The following is a 24405-nucleotide window of genomic DNA, read 5'->3' on the forward strand; positions in this document are numbered from 1 at the left end:
AGACATGACGCAAAGGTCTGACACGCACGCGCGTTAAACTTTTGCCCAGTATTAACAAACTAACTAACAAACACAAAAAAAGTTGACTTTCGCCGCACGAACGACATCATCGCAAACGAATGACGTCATTTCGTTTGTCGCTCGAGTTCGGTTTGGAGACATCCGACGTACCTGCGCGCCGTCCAATCAGCTGCGACGATGCGAGGAAGGCGCGTGCGGGACGACACAAATCGGAACTTGCTGCTTTTCCTCCTCTTCTTCTGCTTGTCTTGCTTCACTCCTTGACAAAGTTGCTCGTCATCTTCTTTTAGTCGCGACCGAGTCGACTGCCAGGACGGACGCAGCGACGGCGGGCACGCGCATGCGACGTGCACGAGCGCCTCCTTGGGGGGCGGGGCTATGTGGCTGCCTGTTGTCCATCCATCTACGAAGGAATGATTTATTTCATGCAAGTGACATAACACCAGTCAGAAGGCTAAAAAAACAAACAACAACTAAGAAAAGTATTTTTAATGCTTTCACATATTGAAAAAAGGACTAGGAAGAAGTTCATTTCTTTCTTATAACGCTATACAATTTTTAACCATAATAATAGGACCATTGTGCAGATTGAAATGTCACAATACAAACCTGCCTTATTGGACTATTCCAATTGTCCCCCCCCCCCTCAGATGATGTCGCTCCTATGGTGTTTTTTTGGTTGCGCACAACTAATACACATTAAAAAATAAAACTAATACTCAAACTAAAGCTAAGCATTTATTAAATAACACTAATAAAAATTGATAGAACCACCCTGAAAACTAATTAAAACTAACTCAATTTAAAAATCCAAAAATAAAACCTAACTCCAATGAAAATTCCAAAACGATAATGAGCCTGCTTTCCAAACGATTGTGAGATCATCAGCGGTTAATAGTTGATGTCGATATGAAAATATCTGCGACATGACACACCAACAGAGAGGCGGATTGTGCAAATTCAACTGCGTGCTTGCGCAAGTGAGCAGAAGATGCCCGGAAGAAGACAAAGCAAGCATTGTGATGTCATCAAACGGCGACCCTTTTGTTTTTTGTTTTGTTTGTTTGTTGACATTTGGAAGATGTCCATAGAGCAAACCATGTTTGGCACGCTGTTTGGTCTTCTTCAAGTTTCATTCTTATTGCTTGACCCACTTTGGCGCTTTTGCGCGGGTCTGTGGGCGGGGCCCACGCCGCAATGTGGACACGTGGGGCACATTCCAGCTCGCCGAATCCTGACCAACACTTCCTGTTTTCCTCACCAGCAGCTCCGTGCAAGACCGCAAGCGCGTTGGACCTTCTCTTCCCCATCCAACTAGTCAACACATAGTAGTACTAGTAGCCGACGCTTTGGCCTTGCCGGTCATACAAATCAGTAGTACGACTGCTTATTACGAGTGAGGCTAAACGATGCACTAGTAGTTGACCTCTGCGTGCTACTCGCGACCTTCAAAGTAGTGCCAGTAGCACAACAAGTGCACACATTTACTTTACTAGCTACATTTAGTTATCATGTAACTATTATTAGTGAGGGCAAAAAGAGTACTAGTACATGAACAATGACGCGCACGTGGGGGGGAAAAAAAAAAAAAAAAAAAAAAAAGTCATATTATCGACCATCAGTGTATCGATAATTTATTGCAACAGAGAGCGCAACAATATATTGCGATATCGATTTTTCTTCCACCCCTAATATATATATATATATATATATATATAAAATGGATGACATAACTTGTGGGCCCCTTAAAATTACAATAAAGATATGAATTACAGGCAAAAGTTGTTTGTTTCACTATAAAATTGTGCAGATTTTTTTTGCCTATTTTTGTGTTGGAGAAGTTTAAAGGTCATTATTGTTGAAATATTTTTTTTTTTTAAATGTGTATTTTAAAAGCCAATGAAGCAGTTGAGTCAGGCCTTGTAAATGTATTTTAACGTTTAGCTGCTTCAATTGCACGTGAGGAAAAGCAGTCAATCAAATCGTCTTGACAGAATGGAAGTGCACAAAAATGCAGAAAAAAAGAAAAAGAAAAAGAAAAGATCTTTTGACTCCCCACTGAATCACACAAGATTTGTGTGTGTGGTCAAGTCCAAAAAAAAGGCAGCGCGCGCGTGCACGAGAACATTCCAGAGTTTGCGGTGTGGGTGTGCGCGTAGGGAGGAGGCTGCCGTGTGTGTGTGTGCGTGCTTTCCTGACAAACACAAGGCATGATGGGGAGGAGGCGCACGTGTCTGAACGGTAAAAACAAAAAACACATTTTTTGTTGATTTATCGATGTGCCTTTGGATACAAAACATGCTCAAAATATCGCTCATATTCGTTTTCAAAAAACAGTCCCGAGTTGACTTTTGAGAAACGATAAACGCTCTCAAAATTACATGAAAAAATAAAATAAAATCAATTTTGATTTGGACAATATACAAGCCATTCAGAAATAGCAAGTTGGAACTGACATTTGTTTGAAATTTTGAAAATATTTCTACACAAGAAAATACAATTTGCTGCTATTCACATTCATGTTAATTAAAAAAAATATATATAAAAAATGATACCAAGTATCTTATTTCTAGGTATCGATAACCCGTGACCAGGCCGCCCCCTTGTGGCCGTCTCATGTTCAAGAACTAGAAAATTGAAGAATTAAAAAACAACAACAGAAATTTCATAGAATTTTAAAGGGTTGCTTGATTCAGTCATTTTGAGCAATCCAAAGTTATAAATAAATGCCATCTTGTTGTATGGGTTTGGTCACGTGACGTTCGCAAACTGCCAACAGCTGTGCTCGTCAGAAAAGCGGCCAACTGAACAAAACGCATACAAAATATTTTGTGACATCACAAGTATTTTATTAAACAAATACGACTCAAACTCAAACTTAGACTCCTCATAATAATTTGTTTGATGCATCTAGATTTCCTCAAATAAACAAAAACTTTGAAAATAGGATTTCTGTTTAAAGTTTCCAGTTTACAGACAAATACAAATTGACAACTCACAAAAAGGTTTGAGATACGATTCAGTGAAATTTCAGGATGAATCCAATTTATGTTGACAGAATGAAGTTGACCTGTAAAAAAATGCATCTTTTGATATTTTTTTGTGAGTTGCGTCAATGCAAACTGAGATTTTGTCCGCCAAAGTTTTCCGACGATTCGCTTTGAGACAAGTTATTGTGATCTCATTTTATTTCAAACTCATTCAGTTCCTACAATCCAAGCAGGTTGATCCAAATTGTTTCCAAACTTGCGAGTCCAACGCAAACGTCAAGATGGATTCTATGGACGACCAAAACTGCCAAAATTCTAAATAAATAAATGACAAAGTGAAAACAAAAACGGATATTTGTATTTCATTTTTATTTTCAAATAAAAACGGATATTTGTATTTAATTTTTTATATCAATTTTAATTTTCCCTTTGTGATTTATTTAGTCATTTATTAAAAAAATAAAATAAAATGGCTAAATAAATATAGACCTTTTTTTATTTTAAAAATATGACAAAATAGACTAAATAAATATTTATTTAGTCATTTATTTATTTAAAAAAAAGAGACTAAATACATTTAGACAATTTATTTAAAAAAAAAAAGATTAAATGATTAAATAATACATAAATGACCAAAACTGAAAATAAAAACGAATAAAAAAAAAAAAATTCAAAAATTAAAAATCTATTTATTTATGTGTGTGTGTATATATATATATATATATATATTTAATATTAATTTTTTTCCCCATTTATATTAATTTTTGTATATACACTTATGTAATTATATTTTTTATATTGGTTTTTATTTATTTATTTATTTAGTCATTTATTTATTTTGAATTTTGGTCCTCCATCGTATTCGTGTTTTTGTTATGAGCAAGTCTAAACATTGCGCTGAACGTCACCTGTCCAAAAGGTATCAAAACAAGCAGCGTAATCAAACGTTGCCCCAACTGGCGCGAGAGGCTCGTTATTGCCTGGAACGGGACTTTTCTTTTGTGTGCGACTGGGTTTTATTGATCACATCCGGCGGCGATTGATGACGACAAGAAAAAAAAAAAAAATTAATCAGTATTGGTGACGACTGTCGGTCGTGCGGTTACGGACTGGTGGCGGCGTCGCACGTGTCCGGGTAGTCGAGGATGGTCCGCTTGGTCCGCGCGACGTGCTGCTGCTGTTTGACGTACACCTTCAGCGAGCCTTTCAGCAGCACGAAGGTGGCGCCCCCCTGTGGACGGAGGACCACACAAGTCGTCGTCGTCTTCTTGCTTACGCTTGGCTTCACGTGTCCCGTACGCAAACTGACTCGGCAATTCGCAAATTCGGATATTTGGAGTGGGAACGCGACCTCCGTGATTCGCATTTGCTCCTTTCGTGCTCAGGCCCGAAGCCACTTGTAATATGAAAATATTGTTTGGCTGCCAGGCCTAAATGAATAGAAAGAAATGTGATTTGCCTCACCAGGAAGGTCTGCTGCAGGTTGGAGGCGACCCGAGGAAAGAGAAGCCGTCCCAGCAGGCTGGAGATCCACGGAAGCACCAGAGCGCCGCACAGCGTCCGCGACACCGACACGTGGCGTTCCGCCGCCGGCGGGGGGGGCGGGTCCTCGCTCTCGGCTGCAGACGCGCGATAACGACGACAGCAAAATTTCGCCTCAGTTTTAGTCCAGTTTCAAGCCACGCTTGTTCGTTTTTTAACGTAGTCGGTCAACCTCATCCCCGTTTTATTGAGTTGACTATAAATCAATCGTTTTAGTCCAAGAAAACATTGTATTCATCTGTCAACATTTTAGTCCACAATCAATTTGATAACTTCATTATTTTTCATGTACAATTAATACCTTTAAAAAGTCATTTTTCTACTTTCTGCCAACTGATGATGACATCACCTGTGCTAACGAAGTCACGGCCAATCATGGCTCACCTGTTTTATTTTCGTCTCGTTTTTGTTTATGTTCTTATCAAGCGATTTCATCTCGTCTTCATTAGTCAACAAAAATGCATGCTGATTTGATTGATGGCGGTTTTAATCTACTTTTAGTCCGGTGGAAAAATGTTGGTTGACGAAACGAACACGACAGCTCAGTCGTTGTAAACACAACGTGACAACGCGTGCGTGTTTACCGTGTTGGCGTCGGTCGGAATGTCGGATCCAAAGTCGCACCAGGAAGTCCTCCCAACGCACCATCTTTCCTAAGACCAGGATGACGGGGATGGTGGGCAGCGCCATCAGCAGGAAACGGGGGTCGGCGCGCTGCATCACGGTCAGGCCCTTCTTGTGTCCGACCACCTGAGGGCGCCGCAACGCACGCGCGCCGTCAGAACATGTGCGTACACGCGCACACGCATCGCTTCCAGCTCACCTGCAAGACGGCCACGGCGCCGTACGTGACGGCCGACCAGTACGCCGTGCCCACCAGCACGCCGAAGGCGGCCAGCGGACTGACCCGGGACAGCGCGCGGTCCACCTGCTGCAGGAAGTACACCAGCGCACCTGACACCACAACAAAAGATGAAAATCAGACATATTTGCCGCAACGCGACTGCGACATCAAACCGCCTGTCGCCCGTCTCCACCACTGATCTATATATATACACGACTGGATAGCCGATAGGTCAAGACTTTTGAGGTCGCGAGGCGGCCATATTGCTACTCCCAAGAAACGTTTGTCACCATACGATCCGATACATTTACAGTATCTAAACTGGAGAATATTTGAGACAGTACTTCGTAGAAACATCATGATTTATGCTGTTTTCAATTTATTAAAAATAAACGAGGACTTGCCTTACATGTATAAATGATATTCTTAATGATGTTTAGTACAGGAAGAAACTTGCATATTTTTGTCATGAAAGAATTATCTGTCTATCATCTCTTATGGTAATGCCACCATGCTAAATCATTTATTTATTTATTTTTTCCTTTGGTTATTTAATATTCATTGCTCTCTGTGTACTTGTTTAATTTTAAGTCTTAAAGTTAGCATCAGAGTAGCTTGACATTTTGAATGAGAGATGGGGGCGGGATTAAATAAGTTTTTTCTTCTTCCTACTTGCTTTCAGGCAGAATTGGACTTTATCTTTTTTTATTTTGTTTTCTCTCTCTCTCTCATTTTGTTTTCTTTGTGGAACCAGACACCGATTGTGTGCTTTGTTATTGCCTGAAACAAAAATAAATGATATGAAAATAAATGAACATTCTAACTGTAATTCAACAAAAAATCTAATATTGGGATCTAAGGAATTGGGCGATAAAAGAAAGCAAAGCAGCATATACACTTATTTTTTTATTTGTTAAAAAATAGTGACCACCCCGTCAAAAAAAAAACCACCCTGCCTCTGGTCTTATACTACCTGCCTTCGAGCTGTATAGGTCTCATCTGTATGTAAAGCGTATAGAGGGAGTAACAAGATGGCCGCCCTGTGACTTCAACAGCTTGCGCTGGCGCGTGTGGTCTACCGGCTATCCAGTCATATATACGGGTCAGTGGTGTCGGCAATTTCTGGTACGCACCCATCTTAGGAAAGACGAGGCGATATTGCGTGTCGCACTGAGGGCAGCTGACGGCCACGCCGCCGCTTCCTCTTTGCTTCTCGTCCAGCCAGCGCTGAAGACACGACTGGTGGATCCATTTGGTGCAGCCTTTACACCGGCACGGACTCAGCCACTGCGCGCCGCGGTCGTCGCTCTCGGAGGCGAAGCACACCCAGCAGTGTCTGAGAAACATGCGCGCAATATTGTGGATCAGGGAGCCATCAAATGCATTTTTCAATGTGCACAGAAAAGGTTTGGACAGCTCCGGTTGGATCATTTGGCAGGAGGGGGAAAACTAACTATGGCAGCATTGCATCTCTTTTGGATGAGCTCAATCTTGACGAGGTTTAATTTGATCCGCCATTTTTAAATTTTGTCTCCGTTTTAGTCCAGTTTCAATCATGCTTGTTAGTTTTTAATCACACTCAGTCCACCCCATCCTGTTTTTATTTAGTCTATTTTTAGTCGACTATAAATGGAGCATTTTAGTCTTTATTTTAGTCCAAGAAAACAACTTTATTCGTCTAGTTTTAGTCAACGTTTTAGGCTAATTTTAGTCAGGACAATCATTTTACCCCTGTGTATTTTTTGTCAGCAGATATGTTGAACATTTCGGATCTAAAACTATTTTCTCGAATCACTTTTATGTAAAACAACTTAACACACAATTACAGTATATCAACAAGTAGGAGTGTGACGATAAATCGATATCGTGATAAATCGCGATATTTTGTCTCCCGATAGATTAGGGATACGTCAACGCAAGTATCGCTGATTTCTCAACTGTTTGACCGATTTTCTCATTCACACCGATTGTTTTCTAATTCAACCGCATTGACGTCTTCCCCGCCACCGCAAGGGCCGCACTTCAGCGTGACGTCACACTGGAAGGGTCTATAGCAAAAATAGGTGATTAATTAAGCCAATACGCATTTTCCTGACAACCCGCAGGTGCTGACCGACACGTATGCAAGGTCCATTCATTGTTTATGGATGGATGTCTGAGGATGATGGTTGTACCTCTCCTGCTGCTCCTCATCTAGCGCGGCAGCCATGATGTTTTTCTTTTCTCCTCAACATGAGCAGGAATCCATCAGAAAAGCTGAAAAATGATACATAAACCAACATTTGTGAGGTTATCTCAACTCAAGTAGCAATAACAGTGATTCATGTCTCACACACAAGCACATTCAGCAGACACTAAGATAAGCGCACAGAAGAACCGCTATTATTTTTTTTAATGTGCAAATTAATTCAAATATAGTTGTTGTTTTTTTTTTGGGGGGGGGGGGGGGGGGGGTCAACCCAGTACTGAGCTAAACTTATGCCTACTACTATTGAAATAATCTACAATGCTAAATACAATAGTGTCACCATCACTCTTCAATCTTCCTTTTCAAGCTTAAGTGAAACCGCAAGTGTTTTTTGTTTTTTTGTTTTGTTTTTTGTTTTAACCGCAAGTTATTTTCTGGGAAACGAAAGCAAGTAACTTCACGTGTCGCACAACATGTCCCCCCCAATCGTACTGGGTTCAAATCCAAATACGATAGCGCGTACAAAATTAAAACTTTATGCGCTACAATCACACGTTGTAGTTTGAACTTCCAAATGCTAACAGGACACAGCTGCTAGCATAAAAATTACAACGACGACGACGTACCTCAACAAACAACCGGCATGAATAAAACCTAAAAGTCGACACGATAAACTCTACTTTTAAACAAGGATACATCCAAATAGTTGTTTACTGTTTGTTATTTAATTTTTTTTAAACTGTCGATTTTCTTACGTTCGGAACTCTCTTCAGCTCATTCGCGTTCGGGCTTACTAACGTCACGTGACGGACTTTCCTCCCAAGCCACGCCCATTTTGCACCGGCCGGTACATTCAGGCAACTGGAGAGTGTGGGAAATGACACTATCACCCGCCAACAACGAAACACGAAAGAAAGAAAGAAAGAAAGAAAGAAAGAAAGAAAGAAAGAAAGAAAGAAAGAAAGATTCTGCAGCATGAAGCGAGGCGATGGTGCTTCAAAAAGACGCACAAGTAAGAAACAAAAACAAGGTGGTGAGGTGTCCCTTGGCTGGTTGATTTTAGTCACGTGCCTTCTGCAGACAGACAGGACAAACCAAAGCATGGGGGGGGGGCTCAAAACGTGCGACAGGTATACAACTCAGTTGTTGACGTTTGGCAGTGGCACCACTGTACAAAGAATATTGACCTATATTAGGCGGGCCGCAAACTCATCCTAATTCCAATTGGTTCAGTCTGCCGTCTGTCGTCGAATGGCTTGACGTGATTGGCCCGAGCGGCCGCCAATCACCGCGCTAACGTATGGCGTGGTTGGAGGGCGGGACGTGGCAGGAGAGGAGCGGCGGAGTGCGGAACTGGAGCGTCGGGTCGCGGTCGCCCTGCTCATCATCAGCGCAGCAAACGAACGAAGCGGCGGGCGGTCGTTACTTTTTTTTCCGCCCTCCCCACTTTCACACTTTGGAACGCCATTCAGCACCGGAAGTGGACACGGACAGACGCGCGCCTCAACATTCTCGTCCGTCATGGAGTCCTATGACATTTTAGCTAACCAGCCCGTGGTGATCGATAACGTGAGTATGGTGACGTCATTGACCCACACCCAAACCGAGGCCGTCGCGGGGCTAGCCGTTAGCTTAGCCACGCTATTGTCTTGGAGCTAGCCGCAGCCTTTTGCTTCCCCACCTTATAATCTTTATCGTTCTGATTATATACGCACGAATAAACTGATTGTAACACCGAGCGGGAGACAGTTTGGGTTGGCCGGTTAGCATTAGCGAAAGCTAAAGTGCTTTAATGCTCGCCGACCGGCTGCTAGCTAACCACAGAAGTGACAGATGACAAATGCTAGCTGAGTTTAGCAGCATCACAACACTTCACGTTTCAGTTTTTTTTGTTTTTAATTGAGCATCACTACACTTCAAAATTAAAGCAGACTGATTATCAACACCTTTTGCCTATTTTCTGACACGTTGTGGACCCAAACCATGAACTGAATCCGAATCCGTTTCTGTTGATGCATTTTGGACACTGATTCATTGATTGATCAACAAAATAGTCAGATGAATTATTAAAATAATTGTTACTTGCTACCCTCTTTTTCTTACAAAGTGGCCACCCACCGTTTGATCAATTGTGAGGATTGTAACGTATCGATGAATCGATATTTTTACAGTCTAACCCTGTTTGAGAGAGAAGATGAATTTGCTTGGAGGGATGCGATCCAACACAAAGTCTTTGTCTGTTGTTGTGTGGCCTGCAGATGTGTCTCATGACCCTCCTCTTCCTCACACACGCCACATTTAGTTCATCATGCTTCTTTTTGTATTTGTGCAGGGTTCAGGGGTCATCAAGGCTGGTTTTGCTGGAGACCAGATCCCCAAATATTGTTTTCCCAACTAGTAAGTCGTCCCAATCGTTGGCTAACAAGCACGTGCAGGATTGTGACGCAAGTGTGGATGTGTGCGTTGCAGTGTCGGTCGTCCCAAACACGTGCGCGTCATGGCGGGCGCCTTGGAGGGAGACCTTTTCATCGGGCCCAAAGCAGAGGTAATTCCCATTTAGGAAAAAAAAAAAAAGTTGACGCGCTTGTACCTCGACTTACGAGCTGTGCGATTCATTCAATTGCAATTATTTCACTCCACAATTACAAAATCAGCATCATCGTAAAAAAAGATGATTAATAGCCTCACTCGTTTTTCAGTTGTTTAAATTGATACATTTTTTAAAATAACTCATTTTATACATTTTATTTAATCCAAAAGGAACTTGCATAATAAGTGTTAACAAGCATTTTATTTGTCTTATATATTATTTTCTTGTTTTGTCCCCAAAAATAATTGTCCTACTTCAAGTTTTTGCCAACATAAAGAAATACATAAATAAATGGCATCATAATATAAGGGTACGGTGTGATGGTGGGACGAATTGTGGGCGGGGCTCACTTAAGCGTTGCGCGTGATTGGCCAGGAGCACCGCGGTCTGCTGTCGGTGCGCTACCCGATGGAGCACGGCATCGTCAAGGACTGGAACGACATGGAGAGGATCTGGCAGTACGTTTACTCCAAGGAGCAGCTGCAGACCTTCTCCGAGGAGGTGGGCTCCTCCTCCTCGCCGTCGCCGTGTAAAAGCCGCGTGTGATTTTTTTTTTTCCCAATTCATTTGTTTTCCCTCAGCATCCCGTTCTTCTGACCGAAGCTCCTCTCAACCCCAGCAAGAACCGCGAGAAGGCCGCCGAGGTCTTCTTTGAGACCTTCAACGTTCCCGCGCTCTTCATCTCCATGCAGGCCGTCCTCAGCTTGTAAGCGCCGCGGCGAACGTGCTAACCGTAAAGTCGAGCGTGGCCCCGAAACGGCGGATGCGATACGCGTGTCGGTTTGCGGTCCCGCCCAGGTACGCCACGGGGCGCACCACGGGCGTGGTGCTGGACTCGGGCGACGGCGTGACGCACGTGGTGCCCATCTACGAGGGCTTCGCCATCCCGCACTCCATCATGCGCGTGGACATCGCCGGCCGGGACGTGTCGCGCTACCTGCGCCTGCTCCTGCGCAAGGAAGGCTACAACTTCAACACGTCGGCCGAGTTCGAGGTGGTGCGCACCATCAAGGAGGTGAGGCCCTTCAAGCGCTCAAACCAGTCGGCGGGGCAAAATGTAACGGCGCCTTGTGGCCACCAGAGGGCGTGCTACCTGTCGCTGAACCCCCAGAAGGACGAGACGCTGGAGACGGAGAAGGCCCAGTACGTCCTCCCCGACGGGAGCGCCTTAAACGTGAGTGGGCCCCGCCTAAGCCACGCCCCCACGCACACTGACCCATGCGTGCCTTCAGATCGGGCCCGCCCGCTTCCGCGCCCCCGAGCTGCTGTTCCGGCCCGACCTGGTGGGCGACGAGAGTTCGGGCATCCACGAGGTTTTGGCCTACGCCATCCAGAAGTCCGACATGGACCTGCGGCGCACGCTCTTCTCCACCATCGTGCTGTGCGGCGGTTCCACGCTCATCAAAGGTTGCCGTCCGTCGTCCGTCCGTGCGTCCGTGCGTCCGTCAAATGCCCGTCTGACTCACTGTCGCCCTCTTCAGGCTTTGGAGAGAGATTACTAACGGAAGTGAAGAAGCTTGCGCCCAAAGATGTCAAGATTAAGGTGAGACGCGTCTCCTCCGAGAAGCCTTGATTGATTTTTTTTTACATTTATTTAGTCTCAGTTTGCGTCCGATTTCAAGTTGGTTTTGAATCATAGTCAACCTCAGATCATTTTTATTTCGTCACCTTTTAAGTCCGAAGTAGGGATGGGAACCTCTGGCGACCATTTTTGATTTTTTATCACGACTATGGATAGTAAAGCAATTTAAAAAACGACCGTGGATCATTAGGCTTTTTTTTTTTTTGTATAGTAAGCAGTTTTTGTTTTTAAACAACCATGTACAGTAAGGTGTTTATTTTTTTTATTTTTATACCGACCATGTATAATAAAGCATTTTAAAAAATGATGACCATGTATCATTAGGTATCTTTTTTTTTTGTACTTTAAAGTGTTTTTTTTTTTTTTAAGCGACCATGTATAGTAAGTCGTATTTTTATGTAGCGTAAAGCATTTGAAAAAATGGCCATGTGTTAATATTTTAATATAAATAAATGAAAAATAATAAAAGAATATATATACTAAAAATTAAATAATTCATAATGAAAATAATGTAAATATAAATAGATCAAAAAATAAAAACTAATAATAATAGAAGTTAGCGGTCAGATGAAGAATTGTTTTAACGTTAGCCAATCGCTAATTAGCATGAATGTTACGTCGCACTCGCTAGCTGCAGATTTGAACGCGGGTGTGTCGTCGTGTTAGTAACAGATTAGCAGAGACAAGATTTTACTAAATCACAATTTTCATCTCGTCTTTATTAGGCGACGAAAATGCAGACCGATTTAGTCCCAATTATTGTTTATTAATGGGGATTTAGTCTCATCTCGTCTTCGTGCGGTGAAAAATATGTGATGACGAAAGTTTTGGATTTAGTTTTTGTTAACAAAATGAACACTAGCTCCAAGATTTTTTGTTTTGTTGTCCTGCTTGCTCCTCATAACGTTGTGGTCTGTGCAGATCTCCGCCCCCCAGGAGAGACTGTACTCCACGTGGATCGGGTATGACGCCACTTTGCGGGATTTGTTGTCGCTTTGAACTCAAGCGCATCGTCGTCATCTTTTTTTTTTCTTTTTTCTCGCCGTCACCCGCAGAGGCTCCATCTTGGCGTCGTTGGACACCTTCAAGAAGATGTGGGTGTCCAAGCGGGAGTACGAGGAAGACCGAGCGCGCGCCATCCACAGGAAGACCTTCTAAGAAACCGCTGAGGCCACTGCCCCGCCCCCGGCCCCGCCCACCCCCGTCACATGAAGGCGTTAACGTGACGTCACGTGTCAATAAAAGTCCAGTTTTTTTTGTTTTGCTACGGTTCCATTCCAACATTTTTTCTACGGTGTCACAAAATGGCCGCCGCTACTACGCTGTAAAAAAATGAGGCATGTTTACTTGAAAGTTTTTTTCTTTTCACTCAGAAATTTTAAGTAGGTTTTATAAGGAGAGTTTTGAGTACGCTTTACCAGTTTATGTAAAAAAAAAAAAAAAGACTCAAGGGATGCGAAACGAACCCACAACCTTCAGGTTGCGAGACGAGCCGATCTACCACCTGAGCCATGCCACTCTTGCCATGATACGGCTTTACTGGCGTGTCCAAAATGAGGCCAAAAAGGATTTTCTGTCTGACAGCGTCAACATACAGCAGCAATGGCATGACTCAAGTGGTAGAGTGACTCGTCTCCCAACCTGAAGGTTGTGGCTTCGTTCCGCAACCCTTGACGAGCTTTTTTTCCTAAATAAACTAGGAAAAAATGTCCTCGTAAAATTGACTTTGAATTTCTGAGTAAAAAAAATATTTTTTTTTTTTTCTTCAAGTAAAAATGACTTCTTTTTTCTGACCACTATAGTGCCACTTTTGGCCTACTAGTGCCACCTTCTGGCTGTTGAAATGACTTTCGAGCAGACGTCAGTTCAAGGTCTCTGGACTAGTAGCCTCTTTGCACTCACTAGTAAGACTAAATAAATTCTAAGAATTGAGCGCACTAGTTGACCGACTGTCTTGCTACTAGTCGCGTCTTTTCCACTACTGCCTCCTACGGAAAGCCGTTTGAGTATTTATACGAGTATGAGCTTTATCCGCACTAGTAGAAGAACTTATTGGTAAAAGATTTCTTCTGATACTAGTGACTAACGAGAACGGGATACGACCTCACTAGTAAGACAATCCAGCGCACTAGTAGACTGACTAGGATGCAGAATTTTTTTTTTTTCCCCCACCACTAAATTACTCTGCTGCACTAGTAACAACACAAGGCACAACTACTGGACATGTCGCATTACTAGTGGCCTCATGGACCCTAATAGCACCAAAATGTCTACTAGTAATTTGGCTTACTAGTAACGTGTACATTTTGTCCTGCTAGTGAGGAAAAAGTGTACAATGTACAAATCTGCACTAGTTGACAACCGTTTGCTACTCGTACTGATGGTGACGTTTCACTAGTAGTATTAATAGTGCACGTTTGCTTTCCGGCCTACTATGTAATGAGTTGCTACTAGTGCGACTAGAAATCATACTAGTGCATGGACATCAAGGATATCAACTCCATCTTGAGGACGTACTAGTTGGCCAAAAGTGGCACTAGTGGAGGGAAAGCAGACTCGACGAATGATCAGTTAATTTAACAAAAAAAAAAACAAAAAAAAAGATGGTTAAGATGATTGACAGGTTGTCGGCCAATCAAAACAAATCAGCTGTCACTCATTAGCGATTAGCGTTAGCGTTAGCCGCCAAGATGGTGGCCAACGAGGCCTCTGGAACTTTTTCAAGCGTCAACGATGGCGACCAAAAAAAACATGTTTGCTAACAATTTTTTGCTCTGGTCAATATCAGCATTATTATTATTATTATTATCAACATGATTATTATATGAAAATAAATATGTCTGCTGCTCAAATACTTGTTTGCTTCAAGTGTCTGGTATTTTTTTTAATATATACGCACTCACACGCTATCGTGAGAACCAAAATTAAATGTGCTATCAATTACATCTATAATGGATTACATTATTTCACAATTGAATTCAATATTAATTTTTCTTTTAACCAATTATGTGTTCATCTAATTTTGGCACTCTTGGACCTCCAGAGTGACAAGATTAAATAGTCAAATATTTTTATGAAATCATTAAATAGTGAAATATTGAGATTAATACCAAATTAATTCAACGCTGATAAATTAATTAATTAAAAAAACATTTTAATAATAAACGTGAAAGTAATTATTTACATATTGAAATTGAATTTCGAAATTTTTGCTCTCCATACATGCCGACTTTGCTATCATTTAATAGAAAAGAATTCAATACTGTACATTGTTCCAGCTGTGACCAGCAGATGTCGCCAATCATTATTTTATACCACAGTACCATCACTAAAACAATATTAAAACTGGTCTTTTTCACAGTGAATAATTTAGTGTATTATTTTTTTTAAACAAATACAAATGTCTTCTTAACTTTCTATCAACAAATTCGTGTCTTTCAAAAACACTATTGTCATGCAACATGTCAGTTACGTAATCAATTGTTTCATTTTATAAACTGTGACACCATTTTATGGAAGCGCGTACTGTACTCAAAGCATTAGCGGCACCACACTGCCCCCAACAGGCCAAAGTGTACATGGCAAGAATCTGCTTTATTTTGATAGTCTAATCGACAGTGTTGTTGCCTCTAAAATCGTAACTTCCCACAATCCTCCGTTGCATTTCGGACGCCGGTACGCTGACTGGTGTAAACATTTCGATTGCTTGACGAAAGGAAGTATTTTTAGTGGACGTTTGCCAAACTGAAGATGGAACAGTACGCGGAGACCCGACAGGCAAGACAGTGCAGAGAAATTGCGTTGATCGGCGATATGGATCTGTAGAAATCTCTCACATATTTGAATCTTTTTTGTTCTATTCTGAATTATACGATTTTTTTTAATGGACCTTACGTCTGCTGAATAAAGTTGATTGATATGTAAACAGGAAGTAACAAACAGGAAGTAATCAACAGGAAGTAACGCCCTCGTTCGTAATTGTGACCATAAAAGTACAAATATGCTCGTTAACTAAACATCAAACATGAGAACCGTTTAGTAAAGAAGTAAGATTGGACCAACCTGCGATGCGTGGAGGTTCCTCGCTGTCGTCTTTTGGCTCCCCCAAAGTTCCTCCTGGCACACTTGCAATCCATCTTGCGCACATTTTCGCGAGACAACCGAAGACTTGGACGCTTGATCTCTACAGGCTAACAATTAAGCTAGGCTAGCACGATTATGTTCGGCTAAAGCTAAACTAAATGGAGCTCCGCCGCGAAGCTCCACAACGTGCAACGAAAACCAGCAGCCAAGTTTGAATGGAGTCAAGTCTCGATTGACGCAAAGTGTCGACATTTGAGTACGTTTGGTGCCAACTGGCGAATGTTGAATTTAACAGCGAACAAACGCGTGCTAAGGAAAGCGAGGCTAACGGCACGTGACCCTTTGGCGGACATTTTACGGCAAGTCAGCTTGGACAAAACTTTTATAGCCAACTCTTTATTTGCGAGGTACTGAGATTTTTTTCTCTCTTTTATTTCTTACAAGGGTTGGGGTTATTTTGTAATTACTAGCAATAATTCGACGCGTTTTTCTGCATTCTGACTATAAAATGGTATTTATGTCACCAGCGTACCATGTGACCCGCTGAAACTAATTTGGCTCACGTGACGGCCTCACATTTGTCCCACATTATTCATTTTACTTAGTATTATGATTGCAGTACAGAAAAAAAAACCCCACAGCAAACAGTATGTAAACGAAAGAAATACAAATTACACCAAGAACATGATCAACTGCATGGTCGCCTAAAGCCTCCTTCATGTGACGTCATCCAGCCCGCCCAGTGGAGAGGCAAAACTTTTTTTAAACTTTTTTTTTTTCTGAATTTCCAAATTAAGTTCAAAATGACAAAAAAGGAGAGAAAAAAACAAAGTTCTGTGGGAATGTTCAACAAGAACATGTTTACATCTGTATCCTCATACATGTTTGAAATAAATACATTGTCCACTTGTCATCTTTTTAGTAGATCAACTTTTACCTTCAAGAAATAAATGACTCGTTGAGACATTTTTAGCAGTAAAAAGTTCATATTTTATCTATAATTAATGTGGTAACATCATTATTATTCATGTACAATTAGTACCTTTTAAAAAAAAAGAAGTCATTTTTCAACTTGCTGTCGACTGATGATGACATCACCACCTGTGCTGGAAGTAGGTAACGACCAATCAGGGCTCAAGTTTACTGACCAAGCCCAGAAAACAGGTGAGCCATGATTGGCCATTACCGACTTCCTCAGCACGGGTGATGATGTCATCATCAGTTGACAGCAAGTAGAAAAATGACTTTAAAAAAAAAAAAAAAAAAAGTTATTAATTGTACATGAAAAATGATGAAGTTATCAAATTCATTCTGGACAAAATATTCATTTTTCACTACTGAAAAGTGTTCAATGAGTCAAGTATCCCTTATATATAATATTAATAAGAATAATAGTTCCAATAAAAATTAGGCATGTAACGATAACTGCAATATCGTTGTCGTCATGTCACGATATTAATAGCAGCACGTCTGTTCAAAAAGTCAGCTTGATTTCCATTTGTGCAGTTGGAGCACCCTCTGGTGGCTACTTTTTCTTTTTTTAACTGCAGTTTAATTTTCACAAGGCATGTTTTGTTTCAAATCCACGCGAATGGTCACATGAAGGAAGTACGTAATCGTCTTGTGATATGTGGAACAACTCGATGTGTGTGCGCATTAGCACGTAAGTGCCTCAATATTATTATTAATAACAATAATAATGTACTTTATTAAGATTTATTAGCGATTGTAGGTTGTTTATATGCATTGCTGTTATGTACAAAAGTGCAATATTATGTTCAGTTTTTTGTTTTGTTTTTTACAATATTGTGACCTTTTTTTTTTAATATCGTGCTAATTATCGTATTGTGACCTTCATATCGTGATAATATCCTTTTGCAGCCAAAACGTTTCACAAGCAAAGCAAGTGAAGAGTTCGGCCGCGTAGCCGGGTCAAAGGTCGTGGTGCCGCGCGTGCGTCCTGGCGTGGCTGGCCAGATGGTCCCTGCGCGTGAAGGTCTGGTCGCAGCGGGAGCAGGCGAAGGGTCTCTCGCCGGCGTGGATTCGGGTGTGCGTGGTCAGATGGCCCTTGTTGAGGAAACTGTTGCCGCAAACGCCGCAGGCGTACGCCTTCTCGCCCACGTGCGTCCTGGCGTGCTCGTCCAAATCGTCCTTTCGGGCGAAGCGCTGCTCGCAATCGGCGCAGGCGAACGGCCTCTCGTTGGCGTGCATCCTCGTGTGCGTCGTCAAATTCCCCTTATTGAAGAAGCTTTTGCCGCAAACGGCGCACGTGTACGGCTTCTCGCCCGTGTGCGTGGTGGAGTGCTCCCGCAAATATTTGTTGGCGGCGAAACTCTCGCCGCAAACGGTGCACAGGTACGGCTTCCAATCGGCGTGCGTCCTCGTGTGCGCTTTCAGATCTTCCTTCCCGGGGAAGCGCTGACCGCAAACGGCGCACGCGGTGGACGAGGCGCCCGCGTGCGTCCGCGTGTGCAGCTTCAAGCTGCCCTTCTCCGAAAACCTTTTGGCGCAGAAGGAGCAGGCGAAGGGTTTCTCCCCGGTGTGCGTCCTGGTGTGGATGATCAAGCTGCCCTTCTGGGAGAATCGTTTGGCGCACAGCGAGCATGCAAACGGTTTCTCCCCGGTGTGCATCCGCACGTGCTGCTTCAGGCTGCTCTTGGACGAGTACGTTTTGCCGCACTCGACGCATTTCCAGCGCTCGTCGTCGTCGTCGCCGTCGTCGTCGCGGGTGTGAAGAGGGCGCGGCTTTGCGTCGAGCAGCTTGGGAGGCTCCGCCCCTCCGCTCGCCTCACCTTCATCTTCGCTCTTGAGAAGGAGAGCGGCAGTCGACGACCGGGTGACGTCCTCCTCTTCCTCCTCTTCTTTGACACGAGGAGGCTCTCGTTTCTCCTCCTCTTGAGCGGGAAGGGACGGCGCCTCCTGCTGGCCAGGAACAGAATATTTCTCGCCGACGTCTGCAGGACACGCAAAGAAAAATGTCATGGCCTACAAAAGTTCAGTTTTCACATTATGACTGCGATGACGGTTTGCATTTTTTTTTTGTTAGGCCTGGACAATATAACAATTTGTTTAATTTAGGTTTTTTTTGTTTTTTTCCAGGGCTGATACCTATTTTTAGCAGTCAAGAAGGCCGATAACCAATATTTGAAGCAGATATTCATTTTCAGGAAAAAGGAGGGGGAAAATATTGGCATCATTTTTTTTTTAAATACAAATGCCAATTTTGCCTCTATTGTAATGTCTGAAAGCATATTTTTGAACTTTTTTCACACCTTTGAAAATGTTTTTTTTTTAAATCTTAGACAATTGACATCCTTTTAAATTGATTACAAAACGTTGACAGAGCTCCCAAGGTGATCAGTTATGGAGGAGCAAAATTGCCAAAATAACTAATTAAATAAATGACTAAACGTGAAAATAAAAACAGATATACAAAAATATAATTCCAAAATTAAATTAAAAATAGGAAATAAAAACTATATATATATATATATATATAATTGTTTTATATCTGTTCTTATTTTCACTTCTAGTTATTTATGTTGGTACATATACTGCCAAAAAAAAAAGAGCGAGAGTGATGATAAGATGTTGAATCTGTAAGACTGCTGAATAAAAAACAAAAAAAAAGAAAGAAATATGCTATGGCTGCTTTGCGTTTGTGGCGACAGATGTGGACTTTTATCCTGTTGCAAAGTTTGTTTGAAGCTAATTGCAACAAAAGGAAGCAGCACGATGAAATCAATTCAGCATCTAAAGTAGAGAGAGTTGCGCTTATTTGATATTTTTTTTTTAGGGATGGAAAGAAACTGTTTGGCTGAAAACCCAAAAGAAACTATTTTATTTAGCATGACATTTATGGCTACAAGGAGCACTCACCTAACTAAAGTCAAGGAATTGCAAATGCATGAAGTCATATTCATGCTTCCAACAACAAATCAATGACCAAATTAGAAAAAGATTGATTGAGCACTTTGACATTCTAACTATCTGGCAAGAGCTACAGATAATGATGACAATAATGACAATTCAATTAAAAGGTATATTTAAAAACAATTGCAAAAATTATATGCATCAAATAAATAAAAGCGAAAAAAAAAAGATTCATGACAAAATATATCCAAAAAGGACCAGTGTCGGATCACATTATGCAAGTGTGTAATATTTGACGTGCGGAAAAAAAGTCTGAAAAAAAAAAAAAAAAAAAAAGAAAGAAAGAAAGAAGCATTTGGTAAATAAACAAGTGAGGGTCCGAAGTGAGCAAACCTGCTGTACGTGGCGGCTTCTCGTCGTCGTCGTTTCCTCCACAAAGTTCCTGCTGGTACTTTGCCGTCTTTCTGGCGAACATTTTCGCTCCACAATCCCAAAAGACGTTTTTCTTTTTGTTTGCTTGTTAGGTTTTTCCCCCCAAAAGGCGTCTGCCTCTCTTGTTGCTAGCGGCTAGCAAGCTAGACTGAGCTAGGCTAGGCTAAACTAAGCTAAGATAGGCTGAAAATCTCCAAAGTGCGCCGAAATGATTTCAAATCGGAACTCGAAGACCGAATGAACAAATGCGCTCGACTTGTCAAAGAATGACGGACGTACAAAGTCGAGCCGTCGGTATTTTTCACGAAGTTAATTGACGAGTTTGACCAAGGTTCGCTGAAGTGCACGTACTTTACAAAAAGAAGGGAAAAAAAGGCGTCTGCGACTGCGCAAAACTGCAGTACGGCCAGTCCAACAGGACAAACTTTATCGGTCACAAACACGCGATGCTAACGTCGTCGTCAATTTTACGTTCAACCATAAAAATGAAACAGACAACAGCAACTTAAATACATTGTAAAATAAAATGCATTAAAAGAACAAATAAACAAATGTTATGTGGCGTTTGTTCTTGTTCCAGTGTGGGACATTTAATCAAGAAATATTGATTTGTAGCGAGCAGTGACGGGAGTCGGAGGCAGAGTGTTGAAGTCCGGAGCCAAAGACCGGCGGTTTATTGATATCAGCTTCTCATCGTTTAACAGCAACAACAACTCACTCTGCGCGAGGCTCACAGACCTACCAACATTTTGTTCTTTTATCCTTTCATCCCAACAAACTCCCCCTTCGTCCCAACGTTCCGTGGGTGAATTATATTCTAATCACTACAGATTGAGCTTTTTACATTCAATATGAAGTCCTTCCAAATGATTTGTTTTGGTGCAATCTTTCTTGAGCCTCTTCGCAAAACAGCACATTTAGCATTTATTTGCATTTCAAAGGAGTTCATTAGATATTGCAGTCAGTGGAAGGAGCAATACCAAATGTGTCCACAAGATGGAGCCAGAGGGCAGGCAGGAGCGCAACCCGCCGTTGGGGACTCGAACGTGGTGCCTTGCGGTCGCGAGCCGCCGTCTGAACCGCTTGCACGACGCCCAACGAGTGAGAGGACCACAAATTCGCATTTCTATTTGTTCAAAACGGACGTTTTTCAAACGAGTTTCGTATTATTGACGTTTTAATACCGTTTTTTTTTTTAAATCGATTTTTCGTCACACGTTTTTTTCTGTTTCATTCACTATTATAATGTACATTTGTTTTTTGTATTGATGTACAGTACTTATTTTTCCCTCAAACATTTATTTAAAAAAATAATAATAAAAAACAAGCCAAACTGAATGTGTAACATTTGGCTTTTTGGTTTCCATCTGGAATCATTTATTTATTTATTCATTAATTTTTTTTATTACATAACATAGTACAAATATTTTGATGACATTACTTGGTTTTGTGTGTGATAATTGTGGTTGTGATTGGATCTCAGGCTAAAAACAAAAAATAAGTTTTAAGAGAAAAAAAAGATAATGAATTGCATAATTAAATAAAAATTAGGACTTTCTATTCTTTACATGTTTAGAATGAAAAGAAAAAGTGATAAAAAAAAATGCTAATATTTTCTTTCTGCCAGTGTTAATTTTGACAAGAAATTTGAATTTAGTTTTAGTCCTTTGACTAAAATTAATGAAGGTTTTAGTCATAATTGAGTCATCTGTTTGCAGTTTACTTTGAATTCAATTTTAGTCAACGAAAATAAAGAGCAATTTTAGTCGACTAAACTGATATTTTCCTTCAGCATTAAATGTGTCTTGCGTGATAAACTACAAATAGAAAATCTTTTCATTTTCTGTCTAAAAGTTGAAATGCATGCTGAAGGAAAATATCGACTAAACTGTCAACTAAAATTGCTTTTTTTTTGTCGCCAAATTGTTTTTCATCAACTAAAATTGCTTTCTTTCGTCGACTAAAATTGGATTAAAACAATCAGATGACTAAAACGAATGAATTTTAGTCAAAAGACTGTAACTCAAACGTCTTGTCAAAATGAAGCCGTCAGGCGCAAAGTGTCTCTCCAGCGTGTATTCTGCTGTGCGTGGTCCAGTTGCCCTTATTAAGGAAAGTGTTGCCGCAAACGGCGCACGCGTAACGTTTGTCGGCGACGTGCGTCCTGGCGTGCGCTTTCAAATCGTCCTTGCGCGGGAACCTTCGGCCGCAATCGGAGCAGGCGAACGAGCGCTGTCGCTCGTGCGTCCCCGCGTGTCGTTTCAAGCCGCCCTTCTCCGGGAATCGTTTGCCGCAGGCGGAGCAGGCGAAGGGTTTCTCGCCGGTGTGCCTCCGCGTGTGCGCCGTCAGGCTGCGCTTGTGCGAGAAGCGTTTGTCGCAGAAGGCGCAGGCGAACGGTTTCTCTCCCGTGTGCGTTCGCATGTGGCTGCTCAGGCTTCCCTTCTGCGCGAAGGCGTGAGCGCACACGGGGCAGGCGAACGGTTTCTCCCCCGTGTGCGTCCTCGTGTGCAGTTTGAGGATTCGCCGCTTGGAGAAGCGTTTGTCGCAGAGCGAGCACGCGAACGCTTTCTCTCCCGCGTGCGCTCGCACGTGCTGCTTCAGACTGCCCTTGCACGCGTACGATTTGTCGCACTGCCGACATTTCCAGCGTTTGTCGTCGGGGTGGCGCGTCACGTGACCTTCATCATCATCATCATCATCATCATCATCATGGGTGTGAGGAGACTTTGTGGTTGCGCGGTCGCCACCCGACAGCGGCGCCAAGATGGCTTCGACTGCCGATTGTTCTGTTGCCAGGCTGTCGCCGCTCGGACCTTCGTCATCTTCATCATCTTCACTCTTGAGAGGCAAATGAGCGGACGGCGACCTGGTGACCTCCTCCTCTTCTTCTTCTTGTTTGACGCGAGGCGACTCCGGCGCCTCCACTTGCGCTCGAACGGGAAGGGACGGCGCCCCCCGCTGGGCAGGAGCAGGAAGTTTTGCACCAACGCCTGCAAGGACACACAAACACATTTTCATGTTGTGTCATTTTTTCGGATATTGAGGTACGTCTGCAGGATATTTTCATTTGACATGAGAAACAACAATTTCATCACAAATGTACTTGGTGTGAAATATTTATTGGATGAACACCAACAGGCTGATTGGAACTTTTGCCAACCAATGGAAGAAGATTTCTATTTTAATGTAAAAAGATAGTTCTCATGACTACAATTAATTATTATCAATAATAATGATAATAAAGCTGTGAACAAACTTCCTGTGATGATTGACTTTTAACCTGTAGACTAGATAAAATAAAGATTAATAATAAATAATAAAATCAAATAAAAATAAATAAATAAAATAATCCTAATAATAACTAATAAAATAAAACATAATTAAAATAATTAAAAAAAAAATTAAAACGAAAATATAGCTACACCAACAACCACCCAACAAGGTCGGACTAATTAGACTCCACTTAGCTTCCGCTCAAACACTTGAGGAAAATTTACCCTGACAGTTTTTTGTTTTTTTAAAATATCCTAACAGTGTCAGAACAACAGTTGACACCAGATTTCATCGAACGCTGGAAATTTACCACCGACAGATTTGCTGTTGTAGTTTGATTGCTGTGCATCTTGACGTGTTCAAGTGCTGCCGTCACCGTCGACATTTTCATACGTACAAACGGCCGGAAAATTCATGTTGGCGATGTTTTGATTTGACGGCTGCTCTCAACTTGACTTAAATGTGGAAGATGCTCGAGCTCGTCACAAGGCTGCATTGCCTTCGTTTTTTTTTGTTTTTTTTTTGCTGAAGGCTCAAGTCCATCGAAAAGCAATTTCAGAAATATTGCAAAAATAGTGAAAGAGTTGGAAGAAGTGAGCAAACCTTGTGTTGGAAGCGCAACTCTTGGCTGCCGCGTCTCGCGAACGGCGTCGAGTAGTTCAACTTCCACTCGTCGACTTTGTTGCGGCTCCTTGTCGTCTTGTGGGCCGCAACGTTCCTCCGCTGTCCTCCTCGCGCACATTTTCAGCCTTTTGTTTTTCTTTTTTTTTCACGGTCGGGACGAGCAATCACAAACGGAGCAAGTAGCAAGCTAGGCTAGTTACTGTGAGACGTGCAGTGGCCGCCATCTTGAAGCAGGAGTCCACGCCCCTCTTGACGTCATCGATTTCCGTTTGGGATGATGGTGCGTTCGAGGATAGTCGGAAGTACCGAAAGTATTCATGTTTGAAAATGAAGTCAAACAATTGAATATGAAGCGTTTTCCTC

The 24405-nt window shown here is 42.1% G+C and overlaps 4 protein-coding genes across 8 annotated transcripts in view; 1 reads left to right on the top strand and 3 right to left on the bottom strand.

The window, feature by feature from the left end:
* Positions 1-319, bottom strand: part of LOC144002091 (fibroblast growth factor receptor 1-A-like) — a 63051-nt gene extending 62732 nt beyond the window's left edge. For both annotated transcript variants that reach the window (XM_077496982.1, XM_077496981.1), the window contains exon 1: positions 172-319. The gene's annotated coding sequence lies outside the window, so the exon portion shown is untranslated. The remainder of the gene's footprint in view (positions 1-171) is intronic.
* LOC144002101 (E3 ubiquitin-protein ligase MARCHF5-like) lies at positions 251-8483 on the bottom strand. Of its 3 annotated transcripts, none has more exons than XM_077497004.1 (7): positions 8341-8482; positions 7572-7653; positions 6531-6733; positions 5377-5507; positions 5138-5303; positions 4476-4630; positions 251-424 (listed from the first exon to the last, which is right to left on the bottom strand). In XM_077497004.1, the coding sequence occupies exons 2-7, from the start codon at positions 7604-7606 to the stop codon at positions 398-400; spliced, it is 717 nt and encodes a 238-aa protein (XP_077353130.1). In that variant the 5' UTR covers positions 7607-7653; positions 8341-8482; the 3' UTR covers positions 251-397. The 3 variants fall into 3 exon arrangements, with proteins under 3 accessions (XP_077353130.1, XP_077353129.1, XP_077353131.1); XM_077497003.1 differs by lacking the exon at positions 251-424 and adding an exon at positions 2849-4242 and having other exon boundaries at positions 8341-8480; XM_077497005.1 differs by lacking the exons at positions 251-424; positions 4476-4630 and adding an exon at positions 2849-4242 and having other exon boundaries at positions 8341-8483.
* A 419-nt stretch (positions 8484-8902) lies between these two features.
* On the top strand, positions 8903-14609 carry actr1b (actin related protein 1B). Its single transcript, XM_077497000.1, has 11 exons — positions 8903-9154; positions 9918-9982; positions 10055-10130; positions 10551-10676; positions 10757-10881; positions 10974-11190; positions 11257-11349; positions 11408-11582; positions 11657-11718; positions 12679-12719; positions 12813-14609. The coding sequence occupies exons 1-11, from the start codon at positions 9107-9109 to the stop codon at positions 12913-12915; spliced, it is 1131 nt and encodes a 376-aa protein (XP_077353126.1). The 5' UTR covers positions 8903-9106; the 3' UTR covers positions 12916-14609.
* Positions 14610-17119: 2510 nt separating this feature from the next.
* On the bottom strand, positions 17120-24328 carry LOC144002446 (uncharacterized). Of its 2 annotated transcripts, XM_077497680.1 has the most exons (3): positions 24022-24328; positions 22430-23135; positions 17120-18508 (listed from the first exon to the last, which is right to left on the bottom strand). In XM_077497680.1, the coding sequence occupies exons 1-3, from the start codon at positions 24158-24160 to the stop codon at positions 17773-17775; spliced, it is 1581 nt and encodes a 526-aa protein (XP_077353806.1). In that variant the 5' UTR covers positions 24161-24328; the 3' UTR covers positions 17120-17772. The 2 variants fall into 2 exon arrangements, with proteins under 2 accessions (XP_077353806.1, XP_077353805.1); XM_077497679.1 differs by lacking the exons at positions 22430-23135; positions 24022-24328 and adding an exon at positions 20107-20749 and having other exon boundaries at positions 17120-18794.
* Between the last annotated feature and the right edge of the window lie 77 nt (positions 24329-24405).

The sequence above is a fragment of the Festucalex cinctus genome, chromosome 15 (genome assembly GCF_051991245.1).
Source record: "Festucalex cinctus isolate MCC-2025b chromosome 15, RoL_Fcin_1.0, whole genome shotgun sequence".
Classification (NCBI taxonomy): domain Eukaryota; kingdom Metazoa; phylum Chordata; class Actinopteri; order Syngnathiformes; family Syngnathidae; genus Festucalex; species Festucalex cinctus.

Bases quoted from the DNA above. Each gene is read 5' to 3' on its own strand.
- LOC144002101 (XM_077497003.1), bottom strand. From the start codon at position 7,606: ATGGCTGCCGCGCTAGATGAGGAGCAGCAGGAGAG. The intron at 6,734-7,571 runs GTACAACCATCA...CATGTTTCTCAG, and splicing joins GATGAGGAGCAGCAGGAGAG to ACACTGCTGGGTGTGCTTCG. The intron at 5,304-5,376 runs GTGAGCTGGAAG...CGGCGCCCTCAG, and splicing joins GCGCCGTGGCCGTCTTGCAG to GTGGTCGGACACAAGAAGGG.
- LOC144002446 (XM_077497680.1), bottom strand. From the start codon at position 24,160: ATGTGCGCGAGGAGGACAGCGGAGGAACGTTGCGGCCCACAAGACGAC. The intron at 23,136-24,021 runs GTTTGCTCACTT...GTGTCCTTGCAG, and splicing joins AGTTGCGCTTCCAACACAAG to GCGTTGGTGCAAAACTTCCT. The intron at 18,509-22,429 runs ATTCCCGGAGAA...GTGCGGCAAAAC, and splicing joins TGCTCCGCCTGCGGCAAACG to GTACTCGTCCAAGAGCAGCC.
- actr1b (XM_077497000.1), top strand. From the start codon at position 9,107: ATGGAGTCCTATGACATTTTAGCTAACCAGCCCGTGGTGATCGATAAC. The intron at 10,677-10,756 runs GTGGGCTCCTCC...GTTTTCCCTCAG, and splicing joins TGCAGACCTTCTCCGAGGAG to CATCCCGTTCTTCTGACCGA. The intron at 11,191-11,256 runs GTGAGGCCCTTC...TGTGGCCACCAG, and splicing joins TGGTGCGCACCATCAAGGAG to AGGGCGTGCTACCTGTCGCT.